Here is an 18,017-nt window from a genome sequence, read left to right on the forward strand (position 1 = left end):
AGTGGACTACCAAGTGAATCCTATCAGGAGATGACTCTGGCCTGGTCTAAAAGTAAGGCTGCTAAGAGTTTGCTTGCCTGACCTCAAACTCCCACCCTCCGCCCCAACCCAGGCCTATCGGCTGCCAGCTGAAGCCTGGGGTCCCCCACCTGGCCTTACAAGAGACTCCGAGTCACCCATCAGGATTGCCGGGCAGGGTTCGACACCTTTCTTAGCACCGTGAACGCCCCCCTCATCTGCTCCCAACCAACTCAACACAGACTCCCGTCTCGTAGCCAGCCTGAGCTGTGACTGGCTAACGGACAGAGCAAGAGAGCAACCCAAGTTGGGCTAAAATTGCCTTCAGAGAAAGCAAATGATGAAAGCGAGAGTCGCCCAAATGACAAAATGGAAGAGAGCAGCTAGAACGGATGGAAAAGCAGTTCCAGCGCCTGAAGAAACAATCGTGACTCTAAACACTTGCCGCCCAAAGGTTATTTACCTCCCATGATGTGATCCGGGGACTGACGGTAAGCTCCTTGAAGGCAGGGCTCCTGTCTACTTATGTTATTGTACTCTCCCAAGAGCTTGGTACAGTGCTCTGCACAGAGAAAGCGCTCAATAAAGACCATTGACTGATTATAGCTGGTGGTGGGTGCCCAAATACGAACGATCGGCATTGGCATTCGGTTGCACACTACCCCAAGGTCAGTGTTTGAATTTCCTCGGTGCTTAGTACAGCGCTTGGCACATAGTATGCACTTAACAAATACCACAACTCTTACATGGACAAATCACTTCAAATCCCACCCAGACATTTTCCACCCTGAAAAATCCACTCCCGCCATCGAGAACACCAGTGTCTCTCTGGGAAACGGAGTGGGCATGCCCCAGCACCCCACCACTACCCGCTCAGCTCCATGGGCAGGACCCTCAGATATGGTCTGAAATTTCAATCTGACGTTTGCTGCACTTGTGGTTTCTTCTTTCTTATCAGAGTCCTCACCCTGTCCCCTTGGCCTCCGGGGCAGGGACAGGAATACTAACTGAATTCTTAAAAACGAGTGCTCTAACAGCAAAGAAGGAGGCTGTCAGATCTCTACACTGAGTAGTCAGGTTTGGCCCTGTGTCTGGAGGGCACGGTTATTATTATTATTGTTGCATCTGTTAAGTGCTTACTGTGTGTCAGGCACTGTTCTAAGTGCTGGGGCAGATACAAGTAAACTGGACTGAACACAGTCCCTGTCCCATATGGGGCTCACACTCTTAATCCCCATTTTACTAGATGAGGTAACTGAGGCACAGAGAAGGTAAGGGACTTGCCCAAGGTCACACAGCAGACACGTGGCGGAGCCGGGATTAGAACCCAGGTTCTTCTGACACCCAGGCCCGTGTTCTATCCTCTAGGCCACGCTGCTTCTCTAGAGGTTGTCTAGCCTCTGCAGGGCAGGTGTTCTCTCCTAATGTGGGCACGAGCTGACCGACATCTTTCAAGAAGGGGCCTCATCATTGGCCCCATTTTACCAAAGGGACAAAGATTCTGGTCGGGCAGGGGTACGGCTGTGGGTTCACTGGATCCAGCTCCCGTCGGTCCCCTGTATTCCCAACCGAGGCGATCCCCACCTTCCCAAATGGACTGCCAAAACTTCCCGCCTGATGGTACTCACCATGTACGACGGGAATATTAAAACCCGCTTGTGCTTCCCGCAAGGCCACTGGGGGTCATCCAGAAGATCTGGGTCATAGTCAAGGAAGTCCCCGAGGTCACTGCCTTTGAATGTCACAAACACACACGCACACACAGAATAACAATGACAAATCAGAGCAGCGTCCGAGAGACCTGACAGGCGCTAGTCAATGCAATCCCAAAGCGGACGAGGCCAGCGGTGAGGGCCCGCAAAGGCACCGAAGAAAGTCCCTGGGAACTCCCAACTCCTACTTCTTTTGTGTAAACTTCCTGGCAGCCTTTGCGGTTTTCCATTTTTTGAAACTTTCTGGAGATCCTCTAGATTGTAAGCTCGTTGCGGGCAGGGAACGTGTCTACCAACTCTTTTGCATTATACTCTCCCAGGCGCTTAGTACAGTCCTCTGCACAGAGCAAGCGCTCAATAAATACGGTCGATCGAACTGCCAATGCGGGACAGAGGCGCACCATTCTCTAGGTGCACCGAAGATGCCCACTGCTTTCGGGACACTGACCTTGGTAACGGGGAGCCCAGCTACAGCATGCCTGATGTACTATCAGCGCCTACGACGGCAGAGGGTGGGGAGGGTCGTTAGCATTAAACCACTGCAGTCGGTACTGCCGTGACCCGGTAACACACGTGCCCATTGTCTGTTTTGGGCTAAGGGTGAAAACAGTGTAAGAGAACCTCCTTCCCACAGTGTGCCTAGAAGCTGATGCCCTGTGAACATGTCCGGCCTTGGGTGAGCATTCTTACGTGAGTTTCCCCTCACGAGTACCCTGATGGGGATGTGCTCCCTGCTCCGTCACCCCAGACGTTTCAGGATATTGGATCGTATTGACCGACGGCTCCGTTTCAAAGTGAACTGAGAAGAGGTGGAAAACCCAAGCTAAAAGTGGGAAAGTGGCTTCAGATCTTTGTATAAAGAGATGTTTTCGATCAAAAAGATTCACCTGAATAGTTTTCTGTTACCCAAAAGGAAACAAGAGTTCTTTCGGAAGAGTCCTGTCTTTCTAATCCACTTTCAAAATGGCAGACCCCTCCAGGACGAGCAGAGCCGGAGGCTGTGGTGAGCTAAAAGGAGTCGGATACTGCTATAGAAAGCACCACATTTCCTACTGTAGTTGGGCCAAAACTCCCAAAGCCCAATTCCCAATTTTTGGGAGAGTGAGGGTTTATGTAGTTCACGATAATCACCTGGGCAACCAGTACAGCAATTTAAATATTTTCCGGTGTGCTTCCACTCCATGCTGATCTCATCTTGTCGCCTTGAGGTATGATAGTGTCAACTACGGAGGCGAAGTGGCTCGCCTGAGGTCACCGGGCAGACCGAGGGCAGAACTAGATAAAACTCTGGTCTTCAGACACTCAGTCTTGCGCCCTCTTGTCCTAGACCATGCCTGCTTCCTTAGGGGAAGCCACCAGGCCGTTCATTCTCCACATAAAGGGGGACAAACAGACCCCGATTACACTCTTTGGGCCACCGAGGAGCTGAGAGCTGTGGCAGAGTCCCACCGGGAGGCCTCCATGGAAGAAGGGGCTTTGGCAAGCAGGCCGGTTTACGGGCCAGACTGAAGATGGGCAGAACGGCAGCCTGCTGCACTCTGTATAATTTATAAATATATTCCTAATATCTGTCTCCCCCTCTAAACTGTAAGCTCATAGTGGATAGGGAATGTGTCTATTGTAACCTCCCAAGTGCTTAGTACAGTGCTCTGAACACAGCAGGCGCTCAATAAGTACGACTGACTGACCAAGCGGGGGACGGCTTCGTGGCCGGGGGGGGGGGGGGTTCTGATCAGGATTGGCTCCTGCTGACCCTTGACCCGGCCAGCCTAACCCTGCTGTCGATGCCCCCGCCGGAGAGAAGGACTTACATCCTTCCTCTCCGCTGGGGTTGGCGGCTCTAGCCTCTGGAGGTGGGCACTGAGGACCTGATGACCCACCAGGCTGGGGGTGCCTCCACGGGGGGCCCGGCGGTTACCTGTGTCAGTGCTCCCCTGGACGCCTACGGACAGGCTGCGGTGGCTGGCGTGGCGCATCTGGGAGAAGGAAGAGGTGGAGTCTATGGTGTTTCTCCGAGCTCCAAAGGCATTGGTGGGAAACAGAAACTGGGTGTAAGAGACAGTCTGTGAAGGAAGGAAGAGCGCGCAGACGGTTACTGAGGGAGCCCTGGGTCACGGGGCTGCTCCCCGGGGCTGGCCTGGGGCCCCCCGCCTCTGGGAGACCCCCACAGGTGACTCATTACCATCCGCCTCGACTCCCCGAGGCGGCAGCCGGGTGCTCCCGAGGGGCCATCCGCTGTGCCCTCAAGGAGCAGGCAGATATCCAGGCCTCCTCTAGACTGTCAGCTCCTTGTGGGCCGGAAACGTGCCTGCTAATTCTGTTGCATTGGATTCTCCCAAATGCTTAGAACAGTGCTCTGCGCGTAATAAGCCCTCAATAAATACCACTGATTGATTCACTCACTCCTAGGGTCTCGGCAAAGGCCACGCCGGGCAGATGGTCGGTCTCGGGTCTGAAGGCTCACTGTCTTCCCTTCCCCTGCACCCTGCCCCCGGCATTCCTAGCCCGGGGCAAGGCCCAGCCAGGAGACGATAAAGTTTTCCTGAGGCCTCTCTTCTAAGTCTCCCGTCAGGGTTAGTTCGGGGTGGATGAGTAAACTGGGCACCCCTGGGCATGCCCAGCGTCCATCCCGCGGAGCCGGGGTTGTGGGATTTCTCCTCGAGGGACTGATGGGGACCCCGAGAGACTCGGGGTTAGAAAAACCTCCGCCACTGGGACGGGCTCGGGGAGCCACTGGTCTGCGTCGACGTTCGCTTCGCCTCTCCGTGCCGGGGCCGCCACCCAACACAGTGGGTCAGGGGTTGGTCCTGCCAGTCTGGGCCGCGGTGGGAACTCTTTCCTCTGGGAGTCCTGCGGCAGGCCTATCGACTAAGCCCGTGGGGGCGTTTCCTACCTCACCCGCGAATCGAGTGGTGCGGGACATGGGACCGCCCCCGTCCGCCACTGCCCGGGGCTCACAGACGTCCATAGCTGTGATTTATTTATTTCTATCAATGTCTGTCTCCCCCTCTAGACCATAAGCTCACTGTGGGCAAGGAATGTGACTGTTATACTGTTGTAGTGTACTCTCCCCAGTGCTTGGTACAGTGCTCTGCACACAGTAAGCGCTCAATAAATACAACTGACCCTCAGGGACCAAACCCAGCCAGGGCCAGGAAGGAGGCTCAACCCTAGCCTGCGGCCCGTGGATTCCCTGACCCGTGCTCGCTGTGGGGCTAGGACATACTGCCCTGTCCCCATCCCCGTCGCCATGCCGTCCCAGAGCCTGCCGAACCTCCACTCCTCGCCCCGAGCCGGACATTCTTACCTTCCCATCGGCTCCTAGTTCCACACCTTCCAAACCAATGATCTCTCTTAAGCTCCCTGCTCCCGTAGACTGCCTCCCTCCGTCCAGTTTCACATCCCTGGAGAGGACAAGCCACGGACATACTTTTGTTCCCACTCTTCTGGGCTCTGGCCCCGCGGCCCTGGCCGGCCCCGGTCGGCCCCCTGCCCCGCGAGAGGCCACCACCGGGCTGGCCCCTGTCCTGCATGAAGGAGAGGGGACCCAGGCCCCTATCCCCGGGGCCCTTGCCCGCCTCCTGCTCCCCGTGAGGTCAGCTCTCCTGGGTTTCACACCCCGGTCAAGAGCTGACCTCAACGCCGTTCTATACAGCAGGATGAGGGGCGGGTGGCTACAGACCAGCAGGAGCAGCACAGAGTCACAGGGGGTCGGGGTTGAGGAAGGGTACCAACGTGGCTTCGATTCCACACGCCTCCGTGTCGGTCAGAGCCGGCCGGTGCGGACGGCTCCCCTAGAGCTCGGGGCCGTTCCTGACCACGGACGGTGGTCCCCGTGTTCCTGCTGGGGACGCACCTCGGCCTCCAGCACTGCCCGGCTGGAGACCGGCTGGAGACCACCCCAGGACCCGGCAGCCACCAAACCTGGGCCACGGGCCACCACACGGGGCTCTCTACCTGGCCGGAAGCGGTGGGCCGCCGCCCCTGGCCCTGGCTCATACCGTACACAGGTTGTCACCCCCAGCCTGGCACCCGCCAACCTCTCATCCGGACCCAAGTGCAATCAAACCAAGGTGCTCGGTCCCTCTGTGCTTGGGGAGAGGCAGGGGTCTGGCCCCAATTTCCGCCTCACATGCTGCCCTAGACGCAAATCCTGGCGAAAGCTGAGCCCTGAGTCTCCCCGTGTCTCCAGAGGGGCCGTCTGGGTTCCCACCCACCCAGGAAGGCCAGAAGCTCCGTCCACCCAGCCCCATCCCCAGCCCAGCTCCGACCTTCAGGGAACGGGGAGCGCCAGCCGGTAGCTGCCCTCCTCCTGCCTGGATGCGAGCGGGTGCAAGCCCAGAAGGGCACTGAGCGGCTCAGGCTGCCGGCACTGTGCTGGCCTCAGTGGGGACTCCCACTGAGAAATCCTTATTCGATCCAGATCCCCGGTGTGGCTCCACCGGCGGAGAATTTCAGAATGAACCCGGGACCGTACCCTGTCCTGTACATTTTTCCGCACCCAAGTGCGGAAAAAGAGCTCCCGAGGAATGGCTGGGTCTGAGAACCGGAGAGCCGCCCACAGGCTTCGGGCCTGCTGTCCGTGGTGGACGTGTGGCTGGGCGGAGCCCGCCAGGCAAGGCCACTGCCTGTCCGGATGCCTTGGTTCTGGTGGCCGGAGAGACACTTTCTCTGTGGTCTAAACTGGGTCCTTTGTGTTCGCTCACTCAGGGCTCCCCGCCCGGGCCCCCCGGCAGCCTCTGCTGAGACCCGAATGCGGAGTCTGGGCACGAGGGACCCAGCCCGGCCACCCCATCTCCCGCTCCAGGTTGCAGGGAGGTCTTGAGTCTGAGTTCTGTTTGCTTTTAACAAAACCCACTCAGGGCAGCCACGTCGTCCTTACTAGCCCCCGCCCCTCCACGGGTCCGCTGACTGGGACTGGGGGGAGAGGGTCAGGTCCGTCTCTCCTCTCTCTTGCCGTCTCCCCGAAATCGGTACGAGTTTCCCAGAGCAGGTGCGGCGGGGGCTGGGTTGTGGCAGGGGTGGGAGAAGAGGAGATGAAGGGGCTGGATGGGGAGAGCCACAGAGAGGAGGGCAGTGCCCGGGGCAGGATGGGTCGTGGGGATGACCACGGCAGGGCAGAGCCTGGGCCTGGGCACCACCTGGCTGCCCAGCATTCACTTGAGGAACGTCCTCGGGCTGTGAAGAGCTACGGGCCTGAAAAACGAGTCAAGAGGCCATCCCGGCCCTTGAGGAGCTTACAGCCTCCTGGGGGTCTCCCAGCCAGACAGACGAACACAGCGGCCATGCGACGGGAACGCGACGACACAGAGGGTGTGGAAGGACACACTCGCACGCCGGAACGGAAACACAAGAGCGAAACTTACGGAGCCGGCCCGTAAGTCCGGAGCGTCTACGGAGAGGTGGGAGCCGGGTGGGCTTAATCTGAGAAGGCTTCCTGGAGGAGGAGGCGGGATTCGAGCAGCCCTTTGAAGAAGGGGAAGGCCACAACTTGGCAAAGAGGAGGGGGAGGGCGGAAGGAGGCGGCCCGGGCACGGGCAGCGAGCCGGGAGGGACGGTGCCCGTTGGTGTGGGTGACGCGGAGAAAAGCCGGCAGGGGACGGTCGGGGACGGGAGCCGGGGTGGCCTTGAAGCCCGGGGTTTGTCGGGTGAGGACGGCAGTGACCTGACACCCCTGACCCTTGAGGAGGTGGGTTCTTGCTGGCTCCACTGCCCTCTGCTGCCCGGGAAGAGTCCGGGGGCTAGAGGGTGCCCAGCCAGGACCCCATTTCAGCAATCTGGGGCTGTGGAGAGTGGAGTGGGGTCCGCGGGACCTCGGTGTGAGGAGGGGGTGGGTGGGGCTGGGCCTGGTTCAGATGTGGGGGGTGGAACTCCCAGGGGCTCTGTGAGGTTGTGCGGGGCCTTCGGTGGCAACTCAGGGAGGGACCGGGAAGGGGGTCCTACATCCCCTACCCCAATACTAGAGTGGGCCCCAGGGGCTGGCGATGACTTTTCTGATTAAAGCAAAGTCTTCGGTGGGTTTCCATGGGAATCTGTATTTATATTATCTGCAGCATCTGAAACACAGAGAGCTTCTCTCAGTCCCCTGGGGGCGTACATGGCCCTGACTGCCAGACCCACTTTCCCATTTCCTCGAAGGACACAGAGATAGAGAGATTGATCGATCTGATGGACACTGGGCCGAGAGAGCCTGCTGGCCGACTCCCGCACAAGGAGAGGGTTGGGTTCTTCACGGCCTAGTGGCTGGATCCCGGCCCTGGGAGTCGAAAGGACTCGGTTCTGATCCCGCTACGCCACTTGTCTGCTGTGACGCCTTGGGCAAGTCACTTCGTTTCTCTCTGCCTCAGTTACCTCGTCTGTGAAACGGAGATTAAGAGTGTGAGCCCCACGTGGGACGGGGACTGTGTCCAATCTATTCATCTTGCATCTACCCCAGCACTTAGTACAGTGCCTGGCACATAGTAAGTGCTTAACAAATACCACGATTATCATTACTATTATTATTATTCTTCCAAAGTGTGCCAGGCACGCCCAGCCTCTCACCCAGGGCCTCCACGGTCCCATCGAGGCTCCTGGTCACAGACATCCACTCCCATCCCGGGCCGCAAGCTACCACAGTTCTGCAGAACTGCAGGAGTTCCGGCCATTCCCTCTAGACTTAAAGCTCCGTTACTTTGTAGTTTCCCAAATGCTTAGTACAGTGTCTGGCACACAGTGATAAAAATAATAATAATGGTATTTGTTAAGTGCTTACTTTGTGCCCAGCACTGTTCTAAGCACTGACTCGATAAATACTACCGATTGATTGATTCAGCGGGCAGCCCAGGAGGCCCCGGGAGAATCAGCGGGAAAGCCACAGATGAGATGCTGAAATGTCCCCTCAGCTACGGATCCAGAGAGGTCGGGGCACGGAACCAGCGGCGTGGAGGGACTGTGCTGGGGCCGGGAGAGTGGAAGTTGGGGAGGGAGGGAGGGAGGGAAGGAGGGAAGGAAAGAAGGAAGGAAGGAGGGCCCACCCTCCGATCTGGTCTCTCCCAAAGTCCCTCATGGCTTGCTTTGGTGAGAGTCACGCAGGGATGACTCGGAGGAACGCAGCCGGGACGCTCCAGGGGCGACTGGTGGCTCCTGGCCTCGGGGGGCTCCTGGCCCGATCCATGCGGTCTGGGAGGGAGCCTCTGGCCCGGGGATGGATTTATTTTCGGGGTTCCCTGAGGGCCTGGTCCCCCTGAGCTCAGCACTGGAGCCCCTCCGACCCCCTAGACAGCCTGAGGCACTTGAAGAGGAGAGGGCTGATCCAGCCGGCCCCTTCTGCATCCCTTTCATTGCTGAGCTACAGGGTGGTATCCCGTTGGCCCTGCCGCCTCCAATGATCCTTTAAGGCCTCTTTCTCTCTGGTTCCCAGTTTTCCCCACTGCTTCCCTAGAGCCCTTCTCTGCCACTTCCAGGGCATCCGCCCCTCCCGGCTCTACCCCTCCTCTGAAGAAGCCAGGGGGTAGGCATCCATTCGGCATTCCCCCAACCAACCAGGGTGGGGTGGGGGGTCGCCAGGGAAGTGATGTGGCCTAATGGAAAGAGCCCAGGCCTGGCGATCAGAGGATCCGGCTTCTAATCCCAGCTCCGCCGCACATCTGCCGTGTGACCTTGGGCAAGTCACTTCACTTCTCCGGGCCTCAGTTACTTCATCTATAAAGTGGGGATTAAGAATGTGAGCCCCGTCTCGGACAGGGACTGTGTCTACCTTGTATCTACCCCAGCGATTAGAACAGTACTTGGCACACAGCACTTAACAAGCACCACAGTTATTATTACATAATAATCATTAAAAATGCCACAGTTATTATAATTATGGTCGCCCTGCTCAACCACTGACGAGTCACCTAAGCTCCCGGCCACGCTCAAAACAGACCACGGTACGTATGTTAATCCTATCCAGGATGAATTTTTAGTTCCAAAACCCCGGATCCAGACGATCGCCCTTACGGGATGGGACAAAAATCTTGGAAATTTTCTTTCTGGGGCCACAGGTTGGATCTCTTTCATGCTTAATAAATACTGTTCGCACAAAGAATTCAAAAATCCATAAATATAAATCCCGGCAGGAGCCTTAGCGTAAACAAATGCGCCAGGGAGATCTAACTGAAGAAGAACAACAAGAACCTAAGGAGCTGCCGACGGCACAGCTAAGGCGGAAGCCGGGAGTCACCTTAGCCACCCGGATGGCTCAAGTCGACCATTTCCACCGAACAAGTAGAACTCAAGGGAGAACTGACTTCCTGGATTTTGATCGTCCATAGGAAGTAGCTCTCCTCCTCCCGTTACGGACTTCATTCGTTCCATCATATTTATTAAATACTTGCTGTTGGCAGAAGACTGTACTATGCGCTTGGGAAAGTACAGTCCAACAATAAAGAGTGCCAATCCCTGCCCACAACGAGTTCACAGTCTAGAGGGTGGCTCCTCAAAGTAAGTGATCCCTAAACCGGAAAAGCTGTTTCTTTTTCGGGATGTGCCACACTGACGATATGGAAAACTACTCAGTTTCCGTGGAAGCCCCCCAGCTTCAGCCCGGGCCCTGGTCCTGCAGGAAATACCATCCCAGTGGCACCCACCCATCTGAATGGTGGGAAGCCTTTTGGGGGAGGGGGAGGACCGCATGGCCTAATGGAGAGAGAACGGGCCTGGGAGTCAGAAGGATCTGGGTTCTAATCCCGGCTCCGCCACTTGTCTGCTGGGTGCCTTTGGGCGAGTCACCTCACTTCTCTGGGCCTCAGTTACCTCAACTGCAAAATGGGGATTAAGAGAGTGAGCCCCATGTGGGAGAGGGACTAACGTTCAGCCCGATTTGCTCGTATTTACCCCAGTGCTTAGTTCAGTGCCTGGTACACTGTAAGCACTTAACTAATGACTCAGTTCTTACTCCCTTTAGCCTTAGGGGACTCCTTCGCACAGAATCATTCCTCTGCTTGCACCTGGCGCTCTCCAGCTTTCGAGGTCCGGAAAGCTCAGCACCCCCAAACGCCAGCCCTGAAGCCTGCCCACAGCAGCTCCTTGGGTTGGGCAGAACAAAGGCTCAGCTCGGAGGGAGAGAACTAGGCAGAGTGAAGACCCTTTTGGGGAGGAGGCCCAGGGGAGACCGCGAATCATCCGTCGGCCTTTGAGGGACAGGGACCGGGTCTAACCTCCACCTGCCTATTATTTCCCAGTACTTAGTACAGTGCTCTGCACACAGTAAGCGCTTGATACCACTACTATTGTTCCCCGCAGGCTGAGGCCCAGTGAAGGACAGAGAAGCAATATGATTCTGCCACAAGCCTGTGGGCGACCCTGGACAAGCCATTTAACTTCTCTGTGCTTCAGTTTCCTCATGTGTAAATGGGGAGTCAATACTTGATGTCTCCCCCTCATCACCCCCCATTACTGTGAGCTCCATGAGGGCCAGTCTTGGTGCTTGACCTGCTTAACCTGTATCTCTCCCAGTGGTTAGCATTTAACGCTCAATAAAAACCACACATTAAGGGCAGGCATCATTTCCACAAATCAATCTTCCCAAATGTCCCTGAAACCTACCTCTCCTTCTCTCCCTACTTCAGAGGGCTGTCTTTGCCACTCTCTTCAGTCCTCAAACACACTACTCAAATCCGAGGCCCTAGAACTCATACATCGCACTGCCCAAATGTCACGGAAAGGTGAGTTCTACCTCTAGGAAGGTGTGTGCTTGCAATTGTTATGACAGGAATGGTGACGGCTTGCCCCGAGCCATCCACACCTTCCTGCCCTGCGCCCCCGTGCCCAAGGGACCGAACTGCGAGATGGCTGGCGGGGAAGGTGAGGGGGCTGGCAGCCATCATCATATATACCGCAGTTGTTACTATTATCAATTATATTTATTTAACACTTACTACGTGCAGAGCACTCTAGCCCTTGAGCGAGTACAATACAACTGAGTTGGTCGACGCGTTCCCTGCCCACAACGAGCTTACAGTCTAGAGGGGGTCGCAGAACTGGACATCTCTGAGCCCTCCAGAGCTGCAGACACAACTGGGCTCACACCCAAGTGGTCAGCCAGCGATGAGGATGTGACAAAGTGTAGCTGAGTGTGGCAGCATTTTCCACTTTTGGGGGGCAAACCAGGGGAAAGACAAAAAACAAGAAACAAAAACCAGCCACAGATACACAGTTGTCCTCCGCACAACTGGCCAGACCGGAGTCAGAGATCCGTCGATCAACAGTATTTGTTGAACGCTTACTGAGTGCAGAGGACTGTATTAAGCGGTTGGGAGAGTCCAATACAATGGAGTTGGAAGGCAGGTTCCCTGCCCATAAGGAGTTTCCAGCCTAGCAGGAGCAATAGAGCGGGGCAATTGCAGACCACAGTAATTGTTTTAGGGGGCTGCAGATGTAGGAGGGGAGAGAGGGGCAGCATCTGAGCAGATGCCCCACCTGATTATCTTGAATCTACTCTAGTGCTTAGTACAGTAAGTGCATAACAAATACATTATCAGGATTATTATTATTATCACTTGGGTTTCTCTACTCCATCCCTGTTAGCTTCAACTACCTTAAGCACGGGAGACCAGGGGAGCAGAAAATAGAGTAGGAGATGCAAACCCTGGAGAAAATGGTATGAAACAGCTAGAAAGATAGAGCCAAGAGGAGAGCATTTTGGAGTCAAGGATCCCATATGAGGGTTCATGGGGACAGAATGTCTATGGGCTTCTGGCTTTACGGCTCTATTCTAGGACCAGAACACACTTTTATTTCATTATCTCAACAAGCACTTCTAATAATAATAATAATAATAATAATCCTGGTATTTGTTAAGTACTTACTATACGCCATGTACAGTACTAAGTGCTGGGGTGGATACAAGCAAATCAGGTTGGACACAGTCCCTGTCCCACGTTGGGCTCACAGTCTCAATCCCCATTTTACAGATGAGGGAACTGAGGCCCAGAGAAGAGAACTGACTTGCCAAGACACGTGGCTTGCCAAGACTTGCGCCAAGACAGCAGACACGTGATGGATCCGGGATTAGAACTCATGACCTTCTGGCTCCCAGGCCCATGCTCTACCTGCTTCTCATTGTCACGTGTGTGAGTGTGTTGGTACAAAGCTGATTTCTGGATGTCTTTAGAGCAGCTCAGACACAGAGATTAAGCATTCCTTCCACCCTCTAAAGCGCTGAGGTTAAAATGAAAAGAAGAGACCTTTTTGTGGGGGGGATGAACAAGGCTTTGGCTTAAGGGTTAGTCAGCTGCTGTGTTTTAGAGGGCCAAGATACTCTGCCTGTTTTCAGCATGTTTGGTGAACAAGGCTACATGGCCCATGGCAGTCGTCCTTAGCCCACAGGACATCTATTTCTCTAGAGGCAAGGTGAAGTGTAATAATAAGCACTTACTCTGTGTCAAGCACTTGGGTAGATACAAATGGATCAGGTGGGACAGAGTCCCTGCCCCGCAAGGGGCTCACGGTCTAAGGAGGAGGGTGAACAGATATTGAATCCTCACGGTACAGATGAGGAAATGTAGGAACAGAGAAGTTAAGTGTTTCACCCAATGTTACACAGCAGTCAAGTGGCAGAAATGGGATTAGAACCCAGGTCCTCTAATTTCCAGGCCCGGGCTCTTGCTGCTAGGCCAAGCTGTTCCGCATGGCAGACTACAGGATCTTGACGTCACTGCTTTCTAACAATAATAATAATAGTTGTATCTATTAAGTGCTCACTATGTGCCAAGTACTGTTCTCAGTGTTTTGGTAGATACAAGTTAATCAGGTTGGACAAAGTCCCTGACCCACACGGGACTCACAGTCTTAATCCCCATTTTACAGATGAGGTTACCGAGGCACAGATAATTGAAGTGACTCGCCCAAGGTCACACAGCAGACACGCGGTGGAGCTGAGATTAGAGCCCAGGTCCTTCTGACTTCCAGTCCTGGGTTCTATCCATTAGGTCGTGGGGTGGAGGAGCTCATCGTACCCCAAATCCTCCCCCTAGGGATCACCCACAGCCGCTCCAGCTACGAGAATCTGGATTCCACCCACAGCCGGGATGGGAGTTTTGTGTGGGGACAGTGTGGCCAACCACATTTCGAGGCTAACCATTTTAAGTTAGCAATGTGGCTTTCACTCTCTGCTGAGCTTGGAGCCTCTTGCTCACCCCCGGGCACCTCTGACTACGGCTCTCTGAAACTTCTGTTCTCCTGGTACCTCTGCAGGTCGCCCTGTGGTCCCCACAAAGAGTCCCTCCCTCCCCACACCGAGCCCACCTGTCCCAGTCCCTGCTTCCTGCCCCTTTCCCTCTGTGGGGGTGGGGGGCGGGATGGGGCGAGGACAGGATGGGCAGAGGGCAATAGCAGCCCCACTGAGGCCTCCTTCCCAGCCATCTACGACCCGTCCCGTCCTGGCACAGTGGTAGAGCACAGGCCTAGGTGTCAGACGTTCATGGGCTCTCCCACCTGTGTGGCCTTGGGTAAGTCACTTCCCTTCCTCTGGCCAGAACTGAACCTTGAGGGACCCCCCCCCCCCACAGTTAGGGGGTGGGAGGCAGAGGAAAATCCTGTGAAGGAGAATGAGAATGAGCAGCCAGAGAAATAGGAGGAGAACCAGGAGAGGACGGTGTCAGTGAAGCCGAGATTGAATTATATTTCCTGGAGAAGTGAGTGGTGGACAGTATCGAAGGGAGCTGAAACGTCGAGGAGGACTAAGATGGAGCAAAGGCTGTTGGATCTGGCAATAAAGAGATCACTGGTGAATTTTGAGAGTGCAGTTTCTGTGGAATGAAGGGGCTGGAAGCCAGACTAGAAGGGGTCAGAGAGACAAATGGAGAGGAACTTGAGACAGCAGATGTAGACAACTTGCTCAGGGAGTTTGGAGAGGAACGGTAGGAGAGAGATGGGGTGATAATCGGAGAGAGCTGTGGGGCAAAGGAGGGTTTGTTTTTTTAGTATTAGGGGCATGTTTGAAATCAGTGGGGACGAAGCCACTGGAGTTAAAGATGGCAGTTACGGAGGGAAGAAAGGAGGGTGCAAAGTGTTTTGGTAAGGTGTGAAGGGATGGAGTCGGATGTGCGGGTGGGGGACGTGGATTTTGACAGAAAGCAGGAGATCTCTTCATCCTGGTCCAAGGCCGCGTCAGATTCTGGCTAGACTTGCTTCAGCCTCCTCCACTGTCCCTCAGCCTCCAGCCTCTCCACTCCAAACCACCCACTGCTGCCCGGACCACCTTCTTGAAGAATCGCTCAGCACCCACCTCTCTGCTCCTCCAAACCCTCCCCTGTCTCCCCGTATCCCTCTGCACCCAACGACAAAAACACTTCACAATTGGCTCAAAGCCTGACTACCATGTGACCTTCCTGACATCTGCTCTCTTCACCTGCTCTTCCTCAACTTGCCATCCTTGTTCTTCCCAAACCAACCTTCTACCTGTACCTCGCTCTCGACTCTCCCATCTCCATTTCCTTGTCATGCCGTTCCCCTAGACAGAACTCCCTCCCCATCTAAATGGGATAGGCCAGGGCCCTTCCCAGAGCCAAAGCCCACCTCCTCCAAGAAGCCTTCCCTGATTAATCCTCAGTACCCCAGTTGACGTAATCCCTTCCTTCATCCTTCTGTTGCACTTAGGAACTCTCTGTAACCTTTCTCAACTCTTTAGAATATGCTTATGCCATGATTTACCTGGATGCCTCTATTTTATACCCACATCTCTCCATTAGAGCGAAAGCCCCTCCAAGGCAGAGAATGTGTCGTGTCTCTGTTTCACACTTCCCAAATGCTTAGTTCAGTTAGTAAGCACTCGATAAATGCTATTACCTCTGCTCCTCTGCAGCTGCTCACCTGAGGTCTCCCCTGGAAGACCCCCAGTGATCCAGGCAAGAGAGTCACAACGGGCAGGACATTTGTGGTAGCAATGAAGCCCACGGTCTGAAGCCCCCAGGGCACTTCAAGGGCAGGACATCTGTGGTAGCAATGAAGCCCACGGTCTGAAGCCCCCAGGGCACTCCAAGGGCAGGCGGTGGAGGCTGGGGCTGACCCTCTGCTTTCTGGCTGCCTTGGGCTGGGGCGGGAGGGACGACCAGCTTCATCCCAGCCCGGCCCTGCGGCCCCTATGCTCTCGACCTCGTCTCTACAAGCAGCATGGTGTAGTGGATAGAGCCCGGGCCTGGGAGTCAGGAGGTCCTGGGTTCTAGTCCCGGCTCTGCCACTTGTTTGCTGGGTGACCCTGGGCAAGTCACTTCACTTCTCTGAGCCTCAGTTCCCTCACCTGTAAAATGGGGATTGAGGCTGTGGGCCCAACGTGAGACAGGGGCTGTGTCCACCCCGATTTGCTTGGATCCGCCCCAGTACTTAAGAAGAGTGCCTGGCACAGAGTAAGTGCTTAACAAATAACATTATTATTATTATTAATAAAATGCCAGGGCTGCCTCCAAGACCCTCTGGGCCAGGGGAGGGGAAGAGCCGCCCAGGCTACAGCCACGAGCGTGGTCAGTCCTCAGTCTTTTCCCCATGAATTAGCAGGGGCTGGAGGTCCCGTGGCTCCCTAAAAGAGCCTTTTAAATGTTGCGCATTTTGGTCCGGGTCTAGACTGCCTGCCCCCCAACCCCTAGGAGCATCTCTGGGGCAGAAATGGGGTCTCACTTTCTCCCTTACTGCTTCCGGCCTTGCCCAGTGGAGCGCCTAGCGCCAACTGGGGCCTCCTCAGCCACGACTGTGAGGCTCCCTATATGTTCTGGCTGCTGCTCTCACTCCTTTTCTCTCAATCTCCTGCCCTCTTCTCTTCCTGGGCCATAGGAGACCAGCGTCCACCCCCCTACCTCAGCTATGGACTGCTCGGACCCAAACCTGTCAGCCGGCCTCCCACCGCCCGTCCTGGAATCCAGACCCCATTAGGAGGAAGAAGCTGGCCATCCCTCACCCTTTCTCTCTACCCCCCAGGCATTCCTTCCCTGGCAGACCATCCTCCATCTTTCACCCACGTCTCCTGCTCCATCTCCCTGCCTGCATGCCCCCCACACAACCCCAGCTCCCCTTCTCCTTCATGAACTAGGTCCTGGCTTTCATCCTGATGGTCCCATGGCCTTCTCCATCACTCCTCACTATCCCATTCCCGGGCTCACTGCACCGGAAACCTGGAACCCCCGTCTCATCCTCAGCCCCACCCCCATGGCGGGGGATGGCTCCAAGTCACCTCAGGTCCTCCTCCTGCCTCTAGCCCCAGGGCAGGGTTCGCTCTTGCCTGGACCAAGCTGGCAGAGGGCCAGGCCTTCCCGAGTCCGAGGCCACCGGGACCGGACTTTGTGCCTGCCACGACTCCACGGTGGGGCAAGTCGGCAAAGGCTTCTGGGTGCTAGGCCTTTCCTGGCCCCGTGGTCAGTTCCAAAACTGTTTAGCCCGGGGAGGTCTACGGTGGGCCTCAGTGGCACTGACGTGAGGAAGGGTAAAGAGACCGGAAGTGGCAGAGGGCGACAGGCAGACAGGAGAGGGTCGGGGGGCTGCCGGACGTCAGGGGCCCTTGTTTCATGGAGGGGAAGGGTGGAGGCTGAGGGGGAGGCCCCGTTCCCATGGATCCAGGGGCCAGTGCCACTGAGGAGCAGGGTGGCCTACTGTAAAGCGTGTGGGACTGGAGGTCAGGAGATGCGGGTTCTGGTCCCATCTCTGCCACTTGTGTGCTGTGTGACCTTGGGGACGTCACCTCAGCTATCTCATCGGTAAAATGGGGATTAAATATCTATTCTCCCTCCACCTCAGACAATGAGCCTCATGTGGGACAGTGACCGTGTCCGACATGATCTTGTTGAATCGACCCCAAAGCTCAGGACAGCGCTTGGCACTTAGAAAGTGCTTAACAAATAACAGGTTTTCTCACAACTAATCTTACACGACTTCCCCTTAATCCCACTAATCCAGCATCCTGGGAGAGGGGACGAGAGAGAGGAAGCGGGAAAAGGCCCCGGTGCCGGAAGCAGAGCACGAGGCAAGATGTCTAAACTGGACCTTGCCGGTGACTGCCGAGGGCCCGATCAGGCTTCCGCCTCTTCTCCAGTCCTTCTCCTCTTCCCCTCCCTCCGCCTCCTCTTGCTCTAAAGTCAGTGATGATAAAAATAACTGTGGCATTTGCTAAGTACTTCCTATGTGCCTGGCACCGTACTAAGTGCTGGGGTGAAGAGAAGAAAATCGGGCTGGACATAGTCCCTATCCCAAATGGGGTTCACAGTCAAGCAGGGAGGGAGGGGAGGAAGGGAGGTGTAAGCTCCATGAGGGCAGGGGGCCTGTCTTTGCCTTCCTTTATAC

General features: G+C 55.7%; 1 protein-coding gene across 2 annotated transcripts in view; it reads right to left on the bottom strand.

Annotated features, from left to right (window-relative positions):
• CABLES1 (Cdk5 and Abl enzyme substrate 1) overlaps window positions 1–18,017 on the bottom strand; it is a 42,572-nt gene that overhangs the window by 10,027 nt on the left and 14,528 nt on the right. Inside the window, exons 4-7 of one of the 2 annotated variants that reach the window (XM_029068806.2) lie at window positions 7,097–7,196; window positions 5,038–5,134; window positions 3,649–3,747; window positions 1,647–1,750 (exon numbers count right to left, since the gene is read on the bottom strand). In XM_029068806.2, coding sequence (XP_028924639.1) covers window positions 1,647–1,750; window positions 3,649–3,747; window positions 5,038–5,134; window positions 7,097–7,196 — 400 coding nt within the window. Of the gene's footprint in view, window positions 1–1,646; window positions 1,751–3,648; window positions 3,794–5,037; window positions 5,135–7,096; window positions 7,197–18,017 lie in introns of both variants that reach the window. The other variant, XM_029068808.2, reaches the window with a different exon arrangement.

This window comes from Ornithorhynchus anatinus, chromosome 7 (assembly GCF_004115215.2).
Source record: "Ornithorhynchus anatinus isolate Pmale09 chromosome 7, mOrnAna1.pri.v4, whole genome shotgun sequence".
NCBI classification, from domain to species: domain Eukaryota; kingdom Metazoa; phylum Chordata; class Mammalia; order Monotremata; family Ornithorhynchidae; genus Ornithorhynchus; species Ornithorhynchus anatinus.